Genomic DNA, 16,542 nt, shown 5'->3' with positions numbered 1-16,542 from the left:
ATAGTGTCACTCTTGGAAAACTACGATCGATGGTCAAAAAGTTGATTAATAAACTCAGACATATCAAGCTACGACTATGGAATATCGTGATTCTAATCCATCGCTACATATTCACTTTTCATGGAACTGTACTGGCATTCTCCTCAACGTATGCTTCAAGGCAATCTTATGTCAAATTTCGCTCCTCACTTCCCTGTTAAATATTATCACATTGCAGGAATGTGAATTCATTTTCACCACCCACGACACCACACCGATTAATCATTTCGTTCGTGCTAGAAGGTTTACTGATTGTTTGCTCTGCGTCAGATACAACGTTAATGTTCAAAAATGGTTCAAACGGCTCTGAGCACTATGGGACTTTACTTCTGAGGTCATCAGTCCCATAGAACCTAGAAATATTTAAACCTAACTAACCTAAGGACATCACACACGTCCATGCCCGAGGCAGGATTCAAACCTGCAACCGTAGCAGTCGCCCCGTTCCAGACTGTAGCGCCTAGAACCGCTACGGCCGGAAACGTTAATGTTGGCCATTTTTAAACGATATAACAATAAATTTATAACTCAGATTTTACGAAAACTGAAATGAAAGAGCGCATGCAGTAAGATGATTGGTAAGCAACAATCTCTAAAAAATGTAAGTCTACGGTGTAGAACCTTCTAGCAACTAATCGTTCGGCCATTACGGACTGCTAGGACAATGTATGAAAAATGTTTCCCTAACGCCAATTACACAATAATTATAACCGTTTTCCGTTAATAATGTAAAGAGAGAAGCAAATAATTAAAAGTCAAGTACATTACCTCACTGGGTGTGTTTGTGGTTACTTTCACTTTTGTGACTTTCAGTCAGTATTACTTTTTCACAATACCGGTACGTCCTTAATTACGTCTGTTTTGTTGTAAAATGTCAGATATAACTGTAGCACCAGCTCGCGAGAGGAAGACAAAAATTATCATCACCATACACGAAATTGGATTTTCGTAAATCTGAATATCACGCAGCACAATGAATTCAATTATCGCAATCGCGATCGTCCTGCCACAGTTGCCATTTGGCGTGTTATGCGAGTTTAGTGCGGAGAAGAACAAAAGCAAGAGAATGTTTCTGGAATGTTCCACTCTAGAATAATACTGCAATTGAGGGCTGTTAGGGAAGTTCCTTACATGTTTAGAATAAATGTTTGATTCTTTGTAAACTATGAAGACAATTTTAGTAGAAACAAGGCCAACGTAGTGCTTTATGTTACATACTTTACCACCAATTCACAATAAACACCTACAGCTGTCGTATTTAATAATTACGTCCTATAATTATATTTTCTCCCGTTTTCTATCAGGCTTCTTTTCGGTGCACATTGCTTATAACTGAAAATAATGAAGTAAAATAAATATGATTTCAACCACAATTCAGTATTTTGCAAATAACTGTCAGTTACGAGAAAGACACGTCTTATTCTAAAGACATAGGGAAAGTACTCCTGTTGTAAGAAATGAAAATCGTTGGCCTCAATTATTTCACTGTGTACGTGTGAATTACTTGTACAAAACGACAAACTTGTTCCTTGACTTTTGTCATAAAATGAAAACAATTCTATTACTCAATGTGCTAAATACAGCAGAACGTTATTCCTGTTTTTCTGGACTTGGAACAACCTGCATCATTTTACATTTTCAATGCATTTTTTCAGGCCGACAGAAAATACGAATGAGTCTTGATTGAGAAACGTCTGGACTGACTCTTTCGTGCCTTTACCTTTCCTAAAGAAAACTAGCGTTTTCTCAATTCTCTTTTCCCTTCTTATGTATATTATTCTGGACAATAAGTTGGATGCCTGAACTGTTCAGTTGCCTGTCTGATAGTCCTTGCATTTATCTGCTCCTGCTGTCTTCGGAATTCAATGGATGACATTGTTTTGAAAGTCTGATGTCGTGTTGTCATTGACACAGATTTCGCACACCAACATGAATAGTCCCATGGGTGTCAGTTCCCACAATTATTTTAGAAATTCCGATGGAATGTTATCTAACCCATCTGCCTCATTTAATCTTAAAACGTACAAATCTCTTTTACCACATCCCTATCAGTTTTCGCTATCACGTTATCAGACAATTCCTTCCCCCTCGTAGGAGCCTTCAACGTACCCGCTCCACCTATTCGTTCTCTCCTCTGCGTTTAACAGTGAAAATCCCATTGCGCTGTTAATGTTGCCGCCCTTGCTTTTTCGCTTCGCCAAACGTTATTTTGATTTGCCTATATGCTGAGTCATTCTGATGATAATTCCTTTTTCGATTTCTTCACATTTTACTGGAGTCACTTCGCCTTGGCTTCCCTGCACTTACAAATATTTCATACTTGATTATTTATATTGCTCTAGTGATGTTTTTCGCTGAATTTTTTTCTATTACCTTCTTCCATCGATCAACTGAAGTACGAGTATTTAATCCTTTCCCCAAGAATTCTTCGCAGCTATTTTCCAAGTACCTACGGATTAATGAATACTAAACCAGGGAAACCCGAACGCTAACACATTTTCTCGCGCTGTCGTTGCCACTTGACGGATAAAAGAAAGGCGTATCTGTACAGATACTGTAGCCTCTTGTCTCTCATTAATATGTCTATAGGCTGGGGTGGTACCCATATTATCATGCTTGGTTAGGGCACCAATACGAATTATGATTCAGTTAGACATTTCCGTTGTAGAACATTATCATTTCCTTTAATTACTCTGGGTTTCATATGGAGTACTTCACGTTGCGGTATGACTTTGTACTGTATAACAGTAAGAAGATTCACCTGTCTTCTATTTCTTCAAACGCACGAAGACCTTTTGCAAATAAAACAGCAGGAAATATAGTGCAGCTCAGGCAATAGCTCTGTTCTAAAGCCTGAACGATGGAGTCAGAGCAGCGACTAGGTGGTGTCTGCCCAGCGTCAAGTAGCGAAATGAATGTGGCGAAATGTGAGTAGCTGTGTGGCTGCCACGCTGATCGTCTTACATGGCAGCAGCAGACGCCGCAAGTGGCACGGAGCCACTAGGGCCATGGCTCAGCAGGCGCATAGCACTGGGTCCGCCATATCTCGCGCGGGCGCTATGTGACAGAATCATTCAATTCCATTGCCTACTTTATGACACACGAGTGGTGGCATCCGTATTTGATACTACAGTTCCCTTCACTGTAGGTCACCAGAAATCGGATTGTGGCATCATACGGCTATGCAACACAGCACAGCAACCCCCCCCCCCTCCTCTTCCCCTCCCCAACATGTGCTACTTGCGCATTATCAGGGTGCGCATTATCAGGAGTGGGAAGTTCGAGTTATATTTCCCTACAGTGGGCCAGTATGCTGCTTGACAACAGAAATCAGCCTCTAGTCCGAACTTAAAGTACTGGGTGATGATAAAGTGAGTATAAGTTTGAAAACTTGACAAACAACGGAATAATGTAGATAGAGAGGTAAAAATTGACACACATGCTTGAAATGACATGGGGTTTTATTAGAAACACCCCATATTGCTAGACGCGTGGAAGATATCTTGCGCGCGTCGTTTGGTGATGATCATGTGCTCAGCCGCCACTTTCGCTATACTTGGCCTCCCAGCTCCCCAGACCTCAGTGAGTGCGGTTATTGGCTTTGGGGTTACCTGAAGTGGCAAGTGTATCGTGATCGACCGAAATCTCTAGGGATGCTGACAGACAACATCCGACGACAATGCTTCACCGTAACACCGGACATGATTTACAGTGCTGTTCACAACATTATTCCTCGACTACAACTATTGTTAAGTAATGATGGTGGACATATTGAGCATTTCCTGTAAATAACATCATCTTTGCTTTGTATTACTTTGTTATGCTAATTATTGCCATTCTGATCAGACGAAGCGCCATATGTCCGACATTTTTTTAAGTTTTGTATTTTTTTGATTCTAATAAAACCTCATATCATTCCAAGCATGTGTGTCAATTTGTACCTCTCTAGCTACTTTATTCCATAATTTATTCAGTTTTCAAATTTATACTGACTTTTTGATCACCCGGTATGTACGAAGGGCGTGCCAGCTGTACAGATAAGTCAGACTACTAGCAGTCTAACAAATTTGGATTAAATCCCGAGCCGGTTGAAGAATTTTTTTATACAGTATTACTTGTGGCTTATTTTGCCTCTATCAGAGATTTGTGAATGTGATAACCACTCCCATGTTCGGAGTCCCTTTACACTGGTTCACTAAGTCATTTTGATGGCCAGAGCAGGACCAGCAACATGTCTAGTAAAACTATGATACATACAAAAGAATCCTCAGGACAACTTTAGTGCCACGCCTCCACCAAGTCACAGAATATTTCGCCCTGAAAATGTGAATAAGTGCTGCATATTAAGGAGGGATGAAATCGCTTCTGAATATATGGTTAAAAAACGGCAAAAAGTGTGGCTGAGAGATGGGAGAAATATTCGTTTTCCCAGGACGTAACTGTAAATCTACATGACGCCGAGTGTTTCCCAACTAATATACTGATCCCGACGTTTATTAAGCGGCGGCTGGTCTCTTTACTGAACCCTTGTGAGACACTTTTGACTCAGATGGGATGCGGGCTACTTCATCTCCGCGGAGCAGCGGCCTACATAAAGGGCAGGGCACCTCGCCGCCGGCACTCCCAGGTGTTATTAAAGCGCTGTCACTCACAGTCTGAGAGCCATTTGCAGGGCGTCGCAGGAACCAAAGCCTTCCACGATCGCCCGCACCTACCCTAACCCCCTGCCCTTCAGCAATTTTACTTCGTTCTTGGAAAGTATGTACGCAGTGCTAACCGAAGAATTAGAAATTTCAACTGTCTAACACTTAAATAGATAGCTGAACTCATTATTGGTTAATCCTAATGCGTAGTGAAAGTAGCTACAGATCCTTAAACGGAATAAAGGAAACTAGAAAATTCCATTACGAGATTTATTTCGGCAATATGGGAGGCACCAAGCTGCTCAGGGCAATAAATTAGCCTCTTGATTCTTTTTTTCTTTCGTTTTCACTCCACGGTTTTTCCGCCACTTACCTATCTTTAAGGGCACACAGCGAACGGTGGGGCTTTCTTCAGTGATATGAAAGAAACGGACTAAATCCATCGCCATTCCGCGAAACGTTTCACTTTGCCACTCACAATAAAATGACATATTTACTGATTTCCTTTTAGTTTGACGCCAGTTGTCTTGTTGAATAATGAATGGCAAGCAAATACGTTAGCGTTGATGTCAAGAGACCTCTACAGAAAACAAGGACCGGCAATGTCTCTAATATTCTTACGATACTTACAACACTTGGCCTAAGCACTCGGCCTATTTATGAATACGTTTACTATAAATTTCCGTTGGACTTTCCATAGTTACACAAACAAATACTAAAATATTTACAGTTGAGAAGTGTCTGCATAGTAGATACAATGTAACTTGAGGCATGCATTGCTTATGTGCAGAATGTTAAGACACACGACAAATCAATACTCACACTCTGAACGATATTAATTACATGTTATCCATTGCAGTGTATGCAGTTTTACAAAAATCTGGACAGACAAAACTATCTCTCTGGCTATGGACGCTCATAGTACCCTTTACTGCGCTGAAATGTGAAAATTGGTTGTTTCAACGGAACAGTACATTATGAAAGCGTTTACGCTGCCATATTATCATAGGTTACATGTGATTGTAGGGATGATACAGGGAGGAGGAGGGAGAAGCGGAATTATCTCGACAGAAATGACTCCAGTTGCTATGGCAGACATTGGTTCGTAATTCTTCTTTTCGAATTTTTTCTCGTACACCAACAATGTTACTTCACTTCTACTTACTATGCATCAAAACATAATAATGGTATTTTAGCCGGACAATCTACCTTTTTGTTAATTAGAATGGGTTCGTTTGAGTTTTTAAATTTTTGCTAAGGGCATATACTGTGTTTGCTGATAGCGGCTAATGAAAGGCAGAGGTGGGTCTTTAGCGAAGAATAGCATCTATTCCTGTTGTAACGTGATTAAAATATCCTCCTTCATTTGTTTCGTCATTCGTTATCTCGCTTCAAAACTGTCAGAATTTCTGCACTTCGCCTACTACGGGGTTCCCACTTTTCAGTGATACGTATATCGCTTATCTCTTGTCACCTAGTTCTCACTGTTATTGCAATTCCATCATCAGTCTTATCATTAATATCCATTATTCCTGAATTATTATCACACAGCATGTTATTTCCTTTCTTTCCATCATCGTTTCCAGGCGCGGATAGCGAACTGTTTTCTGGTGAGTGTTCCCAGTTTCTTAATTCACCCTCCTCCTCCCCCCGGTTGTAGTACGCTGTCACCATTATTTTTCACGTACCGTAAACGCCTAATATTTTTTGTAGTGATAGTATCAATAAAATACATCAAATATTGATAAAAATAATAGTAACGCTCACTAAATTGCTTTGGCTTAAGTTGCAAGGCATTCCCGTTTCACACCTCTCCTCTCCCCTCTCCCCCCCCCCCCCTTCCTTCGCTTCCAATTGGCTCCACGCCTGACTGCCTCAGTGAAATGCACCTTGCCTTGTCTACAGCGTTCTGCGGCATCCTGTTCCCAAGTCGCGAGGAGGCGGCCTATAGCAACTTCCGGCTGTGGGAGTCCGTCGGCTACATCATCTCCTACGCTTACAGCGCCTACCTCGTCACCTGGGTCAAGATAGCCATCCTGTACGTCGTGCTGGGACTGGGCATGGCCGGCTACGTCACGGTGGAAGTGCTCTTCAAGCGCAGGAAGACCGACAAGGAGCTCCTTTGACGCGGGTGAAGGAAGGTGCGGTACTTTTATAGGAATGAGGAGTGGCGGATGGAGAAGTTTTCAAGCACCAGCTGACTACATCTTCCTACAGTGTATATCTTACTTTTTGTTTCGACATCCTTAGTACCAAACTTGATCCAAGTTTGCATTTCTCCATTTAGTGAATTATCTAATTCATCATGGAGCGTTTATGGTGATACAACAGGCAAGTCTACAGAAACACGTCGACAGTTTCCGCTACTTCCCAGCATGCACCAGTATTAACACCTTCCTCCAGTGATGGTAGCAAAATATCTACGCAGAATGTAGGAAAATGTTTCTCAGAGAATATATTCTATGCTTTAAAATAGCACACCATCTCTGAACACTGATGATCCAGTTTACTAGCCACAACGATTTTCTTTAAGCGCAGTATCGGATAAAGTTGGTTGTTTTTCGGACTGCTCTGTTACTTCGTACCAATAAATAGATTTTCACAGTTGACTTCCATCCACCATATGTAAATGTCTAATTTTTACATTTCCTATACTACTTGAGACATAACACTTTTCAATTAGCTTCAAGTATTTCACCATATTATTTCATATTATTTATTGGACGGAGTAGGACGCAAAACGGAAACGTCGTTTTGCTTGTTGCCGACTATTCCTTACAGCTCCACAGCGGGAGAGACATTCAGAACGACACTGGAGCGACTGAGATGTGTTCTGCACATCGTCATACTTGAGGCTAGCCGATATCTGGGTAATCAGTTTTGCTTGTGCACAGCTTAGACCACTGTGGAAACCTACCCAGCTTCTCTCTTCTTTTAGGAGAAACAGTCAGTTCGTAAATTTCAGACATCATTTGAAGAGTTTCCCAAACTGGTGAGACGCACGGCAAACAGACTACGCCAGCCGCTTCAACCCCGTGATTTCACATCATGAGTAATGACTAATCGGATAAAGAATACATCGTGGATTACACGCTAGTGCAGCAGTAGAAGAAGATATAATAGCAACTGAATCGTCTGAAGAAATACTGACAAATATTCCGGAAAATCACAATTCTCGAGATTGACTGATCAGATAGTTTTTATATTCCTGTCGGCGAAGAATCAATTTCGTTCGATATACTTAAGGATGTTAACAGTTCCTAACATGAACTTGCGCACTGTGTTGAAACTCATTCAGGCGACGAATGTTACGTGCATTTACTTGGACCATAAATTTAATATAAATATATTTTATATCTTTTGCAACAATTATTTTGTTTCTATAACTGTTTTTATATTGATTGTGACTCATTTCTTTAAACGCCAAAATTACTGTAAATATTTGTAATTTTCAATAAAAGTTTATTTAACAAAAGATTTATAGTTTCATTTTTTGTACTATTCACCGCATGTCTCGATATTTTGTTGAATAAATTCTTGTACAAAGCCAATAACTATTAGATATAAACCGTATTCTACGATACCATATTATTTGTAGGCTACGGTAGTTTTTAAAGCGATATTTTATTGTCGCGGGAAGGATCATTATTCTTCCGACCGGGTTCATACTGCCCGCCGCTACTTCCTCTCGTGTACCAGAAAGGTACTCATAATCAACGTCATAGATCTTTGTTCAGAACGAATATATTCCAGTCTCTGACTTCCCCTACAGTTTTTACGCTATACAGTCGTTCTAGTACCAAGGCAGTTATTAGTTGATGTCTTAACTCATGTTCTATCGTCCCATCCCCTCTTCTTGTCCGCATTGTCCACAAGTTGCTCTTCTCGCTGATTCAGCAGATAACTTCCTCATTTCTTATCTTATCAGTCCATATAACTTTCATCATCTTTCTGTAGCATCATACACCAAAAGCTATGGTTCTCTTGTTCGATTTTTCCTCCGTCCATAATTTACTTCTAGACGTTGCAGTTCTCCGAACATTCATCCTTAGAAAATTTCATCCTATGATTAAAGCCTGTGTTTGATAATAGTAAACTTTTTTCGTCAGGAACGGCATATTTGCGGCGTTGTATTAATTTTTATGTCCTCGTTGCTTCATTCGTAGTGTGTTACTGTCCTTCTGAGGACATAGAATTCATTAAGTTGGTCTGCTTCGTGGCCCCAAATTTTTATATTAACTTTACAGCTAATCTAATTTTTGTGACTAATCAATAGTTACGTCTTTTTTCAGTTTACTCTCAGTCTCTATTCCGTGCTCACTTGCTATCAATTCCATTTAACATGTCCTGCAATTCTTCTATATATTCACTTAGAATAGCAATATACTAAGCGAAACTCGTCACTGATGTCCTTCCTTCCTGCATTTCAATCTCACTCTTCATCTGTCTTTTATTCGACGTGCAGATTGAACTGTAAAGGAGAGAGATTGCATACGTCTCTTACATTATTTTTAATCCAAACATTTCATTGTTTGTTTTTCATTCTCATTGTCCCCTTTTTGTTGCTGTACGTACTACATATTACCCTCTTTCCCTGAAGCTTGCATCTGTTTCGATGAGAATTTCAAACATGTCAGAGTATTTCCATTCTCGAACGCTTTTTATAGGAATATTCTTTTGAAATTACAATGGGATGTCACCACTTTAATAGATTCTACACAGAAAAATATCCAAATAAACTTCCCAATTATTCAGACTGAATTATATGGAATACGAATTACTCAGCCTAGCTCATTACATTGTTACAAAAAAACTATTCCTAAAAATATGTGAATGAAAACCAACTCAAATAACACTCGGGCTAACGCATTTTTACGAGATTTTAATGAGCTATTACACTGATCGAGATTTCTAAAGGCCATAATATATGGTTAGAGAGTCATATTTTTCCACATTTATTATATATCTGGTATCAAATACAGGCTGGTAGTCAGCGTGAAAATAAAGCAAATAAGTCTTCTAAACATGTTTACTAGACATTTTTGCTTCGAATAATTGTCCCTGTCATTTGCTTGATTATTGATCGTGCCTCCTCCGTCATCCTGCATCGCCATAAAAAGAGCTGCATTTAAAAGGTCTTGACTGGTCCACTGCGAACCGATTGAGTATGTTGCATGCCATCAGACATGCTTATGAGTACGTTTCCAAGGTCGGCTACTTCCTCTGGGAGCGTGGATGGGTCCGTAATGCTATGCCCTTTGGCTGACATGAGAGGATACCAAACGGCGGTGCTCGCCAGTAAGCCAAACGGCGGTGCTCGCCAGTAAGACGGCAGGGAACATCACTAGCGGATCACCTGAACGTGCAATATGCCCAGGCGACATGTTCGACAAAAGTTTCCCCATCTAGTTCAAGTGGAACAAGAAACGTATTCCCAGTTGCGAATATGAAACACCTTCTGCTCTATATTTAGACGGTGAATCAAATGTAAACCTAGGAAGTTCCACAACATTTCGAAAAGTTGTGTGGTGGAGTTGGTAGTTGGCAGCTGTGTTCGTTGAGGTTCAGAAAGCGACAAACAGGTTTGTAGAGTGATGGTATTGAAACATCTCCTTAGAAAATTTATATTTTACTGTGCTGGAAAACCTCTTACGTTGTTTGATTTTCAAACAGCTGAGCAGAACTGAACGAACTCAGACATTCAGACATTTCTCTCTTTACTTATTCTTATCAACACTAAACTGACACACAATACTTTTAGAGCAACGCAATCTGACTTTCAATAATGCCTACAACAGAATGGCCCTGACTACGAATAACCTGTACCATTTATGAATCATTTACCTCACAAAAATCTTCGTTACTCGAACTAATGCAATACAGTTAGTGCCAATACTGCCAGATAAATAACATATTCTAACTACTGAAGGCTCTAACTACTGATAGGCGTAGTCAGCAAATGAAAAATTTTAATAAAGAACAAACAATGTATTTACTTTAATAGTGTTCTAAAGTCATAATATATATGTCAGTTCATGACATCCAGTCTTACCAATTTACTCTCTCTGATGGACATACGTCCAGATAATCCGCTCTCAAAACTCCGCCCTCTCTCTCCTCACATGCACCACTGCTGGCGGCTCACCTCCAACTGCATAACGCTACGCACTGTTCACATCCAACTGCCCAACACTACAATAGCGAATATCCCAACAATGCCAACCAGCCACAGACTGCACACAGCACAGCCTGTGATTTTCATATAGAGCGGTCGAGTGACTGAATAAACCTGGAAGCAGCAGGTATGCCCTCTCTGCCTTTCCGCTCTGTTCTTTATGATCTCCTTGCTATGCCCCTCATGTGTTACTATTCTTTCAAGGTAGCAGTATTGCTCCACTCGTTAACTTCGTGGTGTCCAATACTTTAAGTTTTTCTGTAATCTTATTTCTGCTACTTCACATTAGTTTTTTTTTTATATATATATCTCTTCTGTTTACTCTCAGTCCACATTCTGTGCTACTTTCCTTCCAAGCTAGCAGTACTGCTCCATGTCGTCAACTTCATGGTGTCCAATATTGGTTTTAAGTTTTTCAGTAATGTCCTTTCTGCGACTCCACATTCTTTCGTATCTCCGGTTTACTCTCAACCCACATTCTGTACTCAACAGGGTGTTCATTCCATTTAACAGATAGTGCAATTCTTCACCGTTTTCAACGACGATAGCAATGTCATCAGCGAATGTTATCACTGGCTTCGGTTGACGCTGAATTTAAAATCCACTACCGTCCCTTTCTTTTCTTTCTGTCGGTGCCTCTTCGGTGTATACATCGAACAGCAGGGACGAAAGCCTGCACTCATGTCTCGTGCGCTTTCGAATTTGGGTGCTTCTCCAACTTCTTGAAAATCTTGCACCACAAGACTGTAACGGTGTGGCAGACCTTCTTGCTGGTATCATTATCATCTTCCTACCATTTCAATTTGCAAATTCTACGACCAGTGCAGGTAATTTTGAACTGCTTCATTTATGTCTGCGTTTACTGGTTTTTCGTAGGTGTTATTCCTTAAGTTAAATGTGTACGTGTCTAGATACGGTGTCAGAATGAAAAAGTTTAAGAAGCCGCAATGTTACTAACATCCTATGAGATATAGAATAATGCGTCAACACGTAGCTCTGTGAATCGAAAACAATATCAGAAAAATAACAGATAGTGAGATAGTGGTTGTTTTTGGGTGTGATCGAGAAAATGGAACGTGCGCGCCTCTCTTTGTGTGTGTGTGTGTGTGTGTGTGTGTGTGTGTGTGTACGTGTGTGTGTGTGTGTGTGTGTGTGTGTGTGTAGTTGAATTTGTATGGTCTGTTGTCGGTGTAAAGCGTGGAGTGTGACTAAAACGATCATCCTTATAAACTAACATGCCAAGAAATAATATCATAGCTACGACGTTAGAACAGTGCAGCGAGAGAGGTTTGCTAATTGGATTGCTTTCGATGCATAACACAGACTGTGTATACGTATACTGAAGTGTTTCTGGTCTTGGACCCAGGTCTCACTGAGTAGCACGACAGCTATGGATACCGTAACAGTGGAAAGACAGGTTTGCTATGTGGACTGTTAATATGGTACTGACACATGCTGTGAAATATAAACTAGTGTACTGAATTTCTTCTCGCCATAAACTAATATATAAGAAAACAACATAAAAACTACAAAATCGAACAGCGTGATAAATATTTACGAAACGCAGTGACGTTGTCTGACAGTAGTTTTTCGTATGAAGAACGTTCATTCTGCAGTGTAGAGTACAGTTACTTCTATCAACAAAGAGACTGCAAATAAGGTATCGTCTGTTGCATTGTGACAGAGGTGCCCACTTTCAAGAGGAAAATTACAGCTGCACTTTGTAATGTTATTACGCTGTCGGAATATGGTTTATGAGACACTAGCGTAGGAAGGTGACACCCCGTTTCTCACAGCTAAACCTTTTACAATCGTATATCTCACTTTTAGGAAGCTCTTAACTCGTAAATCAGTTTGAAAAAATACTTGATTAATAAAAATAGAAATCTTTTGCTGAACTTACAGAAATGACTTCTCACTGCTGTTATCTGTCTCACGTAACATTGGTACCATGCGCGTTATATGATTCTTCTAGTAATTTTAAAAGAGTAAAGTCAGGTCATTTTTCTGTTATTTGCTTTTCATATAAAATAAATAAATAAAATAATTAAAGACTGTATGCGAACTCTCTATTTTGGATATTGATTCTCTTCTTATGTCATTACTTTAAAAAAACTTAGCGATATAAAATTTTCCGTTTCTGGATTTCTTTGCCTTTTTTATGTATATACACATAAATCTCTATTTGTATTCTTTGTGAGGATTGTTCATTTGTCTATGATTTAATGCAAATTCCGTGCCGAAATACGTCGTTGTTATGACTTGTGCTGGGAAAACCCGCGCGTCGCGTAGGATCAGCCTTTTAGCCAGTTGGGTCTCAACAGTCGAAAACAGCAGGCAGGTTATCATTAGTGAAGAGTTATGAACTCGTGAAAACGTCAGACATGTATTGCTTAGAGTTTACTAAATTCTCACAGCTCGTCAATTCACAGTATTCCAGAGCCATTATAATAACTAAATGTCAATTTAAAACACCCTCAACCGTCTAAACTTACAGATTCATTTTATCTGTGCAAGCAATTTCAACGTTACATTACGCCGTCGTCATGCTCTCTGAGCGACGTGTAGGAAGAATCTAACCTCTTATACAGTGGAAACTGGGGGCCAGCATTCAGTCGCTGGTATCTGTAAGTTTCTTCTTAACGCAGCTGTCACTTCGATCATCACTTGCTTCCTTTTTGTGTATATCGAAAGACGGCACTCGTATCACCTTTCATGAAATTTCGTAATTTTATCAAGTTCAGGAGCGTCTCTGTCATGTATGTGTTTTCTCATATTTGTAGCATGCCAGCGGGAAGATATCGCTGAGAACCGAATTGGGAAAAATGTATTTCCATTCATCTTACGTTTAGTATTCTGGTATAACCCACAGTGGCCGAAGTAGAGAGGATATAAAATGTAGACTGGCAACAACAAATAAAGCATTTCTGAAGACGAGAATTTTGTCAACGTCGAAACATAGATTTTAGTGTTAGGAAGCCGTGACTGAAGGCGCTTGTCTGGAGTATAGCCATGTCTGGAAGTGAAACATGAGCGATAAACAGATTAAACTAAAAGAGAATAGAAGCTTTTGAAATGTGGTGCTACTGAAGAATATTGAAGATTAAATGATAGATCACGTAACTAATGAGGAGGTACTGAATAGAATTGCGAAGACAAGAAATTTGCGGCACAACGTCAGCAAAAGAAGGCATCGATTGATAGGGCACATTCTGAAACATTAAGGAATCACCAGTTCACTACTGGGGAAAGTGTTGAGGAAGGCACAAAACGTGCATGTAATAAGGAGATTCAGAGGCATATATTTTGCGGTAGTTATTTGGAGAAGAAGAGCGTCTCACAGGATAGAGTAGGTAGATATCTGCATTACACCAGTCATCGAAGAGAAGACCTCAACATCAAAAACGGTCAACTACTTTCCATGAACATGAATGATTGCTGGATTGAATGAATGTGTGAGTAATTATATATGAGTGTACGTTTGTAAATTCAGGTTGAGTTTTTGGTACAGCTTCTTAACAGCCCCTGGGAATGGCTGTTAAATTCTCTACGATGGCTTGAGTTGCCTGGCTGGCGGAGCATTTATCTGCCCGGGCTTCTTCAACGTGCGGCTTCTCACTGGTTCCGTCACACCCACGAACAACTCAAGCACTCGTTCAAATTTTTGATGTTGAACCGATGGAAAATTCAGTGCAAAGAAAACAGGCGTTGTTGCCCCCACCTTCAGACTGATCACGACGCTTGATACCACTGAAAAAATTTGGTTTGTTGTTTGCTCGGTTCGCCCCCACCAATTTCTTTGGCCTTTGCACATGGAGGCAATGTAGGATGGATTTCTCTGTACATCCATATTTTTATAGATGGTTGCGGCATCTTGGCTGTTCATTACAGAATATAAAACCAGAACAGTTTTCAGCCGTCTAAATTTCCAAATAGTTATTTTACAATTTGGAAATTAGGCGACTGGAAGGAGTTTTGATGTGATGTTCTGTAGGGCGTATTGTCTTAGTCCTCCCTGTGTCCATCTCCCCATCTTCCCCTCACCTGTCACTATAACTCCCCTCCTCTCTCTCCATCTCCTCCTCCCGCTCCCTGTCCATCTCTTTCCTTCCTTTCTTGGTCCATCTCCACCTATCCACTCTTTCTGTCCATCCCTTGCTCTTCCCTTTCTCTCTAATTCCCGTTATTACTATTTCTACCCATCCTCTGCTCTTCCACTTTTCTCCAGTTCCCACTCCTCCTCCCTTTGTCCACTTACTTCTACCATTACCTTTGGCCTTATACCACTTCTCCCTCTGTGTCTATACATTCCTTATTCCCCTACCCTTTCTTTTCAATATATCTCACAGATATTTATAATATTTCACATATATCTGTAAACATTATGAACTTTGCCATGCAGTTACGTTCTCACACAGCTCAATATTTATGATGTATCTCTTGAGCTGTGTGTCCTACAGTGTTATAGTTTGGTAGGGCAATTCAGCGGCATACATGAGCACTGTTTGCTAAAACTGTTGCGAATAGAATGAGTAACAAAGAAACAATAAATTTGAACGTCTTGCATGTTTCGGCAGTTTCTTTCGCACTCATCAGTGTATATGACGCCGTACATCCTGAACTGCTCCTGTGTTTGGGCCAGATTGGCTTTCTTTGTTTCTATTTATATTGTACACTTAATATCATTATCAATTTCACAGATATTAGCTGTTTTCTTTCAATCGAAGACTATATTACAAGTGCTGTCTGACATAATTTTGCAGGTAAATTTAGTGGTATGTGTGAATATAGTTTGGAAAATGTCATGAGTATCGAAAATGTAGTAAGTGATAAACGTTTTTCCATTCTTCGTTTTTTGGGGTTTGTCAGCAGGAAAACTTTTCGTAAAGGTTTAATATTTTGTGCAAAGTTTGTTGTAAGTCAGTAGGTGCTTTCATTCTCAAATATTATATGAATAAAGTCTGCGTGTACGCGCTTTGTGGGCTCACCTCCAATTGCGCAACGCTACGCGCTGTTAACAGCCAACTGCCCAACACTACAATCGCAGACAACAATGCCAACCAGCCACTGACTGCACACAGCACAGCCAGTGATTTTTCATACAGAGCGCTATGTGGCGTTACCAATAAAAAAACTAAACAGCCTAATTACATAGGATCTGTATTGGCCACTGCCCAAAACAATTTGTAAAATTTTTTGGGGGGGAGCATGGAGGCTATGTATGTAGGCTGTTTAGGTTTTTTCATTGGTAACGCCACATAGCGCTCTGTATGGAAAATCACTGGCTGTGCTCTGTGCAGTCAGTGGCTGGTTGGCATTGTTGTCTGCCATTGTAGTGTTGGACAGTTGACTGTTAACAGCGCGTAGCATTGCGCAGTTGGAGGTGAGCCGCCAGCAGTGGTGGATGTGGGGAGAGAGATGGTGGAGTTTTGAAATTTGTAAGACTGGATGTTATGAACTGCTATATATATTATGACTATTAAGGTAAATACATTGTTTGCTCTCTATTAAAATCTTTCATTTGCTAACTATGCCTATCAGTAGTTAGTGCCTTCCATAGTTTTAATCTTTTATTTAGCTGGCAGTAGTGGCGCTCGCTGTATTGCAGTATCTTCAGTAAAGAAGATTTTTGTTAGGTAAGTGATTTGTGAAAGGTATAGGTTAATGTTAGTCAGGGCCATTCTT

General features: G+C 40.1%; 1 protein-coding gene across 2 annotated transcripts in view; it reads left to right on the top strand.

Annotated features, from left to right (window-relative positions):
- Positions 1–16,542, top strand: part of LOC126355137 (UNC93-like protein) — a 980,883-nt gene that overhangs the window by 388,829 nt on the left and 575,512 nt on the right. Inside the window, exon 7 of one of the 2 annotated variants that reach the window (XM_050005323.1) lies at positions 6,588–8,157. The exons of the other annotated variant lie outside the window; for it this stretch is intronic. Within the exon in view, the coding sequence (XP_049861280.1) occupies positions 6,588–6,808 (221 nt within the window). The 3' untranslated portion in view covers positions 6,809–8,157. Of the gene's footprint in view, positions 1–6,587; positions 8,158–16,542 lie in introns of those variants that run through there. 2 annotated transcript variants of the gene reach the window in all.

The sequence above is a fragment of the Schistocerca gregaria genome, chromosome 3 (genome assembly GCF_023897955.1).
Source record: "Schistocerca gregaria isolate iqSchGreg1 chromosome 3, iqSchGreg1.2, whole genome shotgun sequence".
Lineage (NCBI taxonomy): Eukaryota > Metazoa > Arthropoda > Insecta > Orthoptera > Acrididae > Schistocerca > Schistocerca gregaria.
Note: the sequence above shows the minus strand (reverse complement) of the source record. Positions and strands in the feature narration are given on the sequence as shown.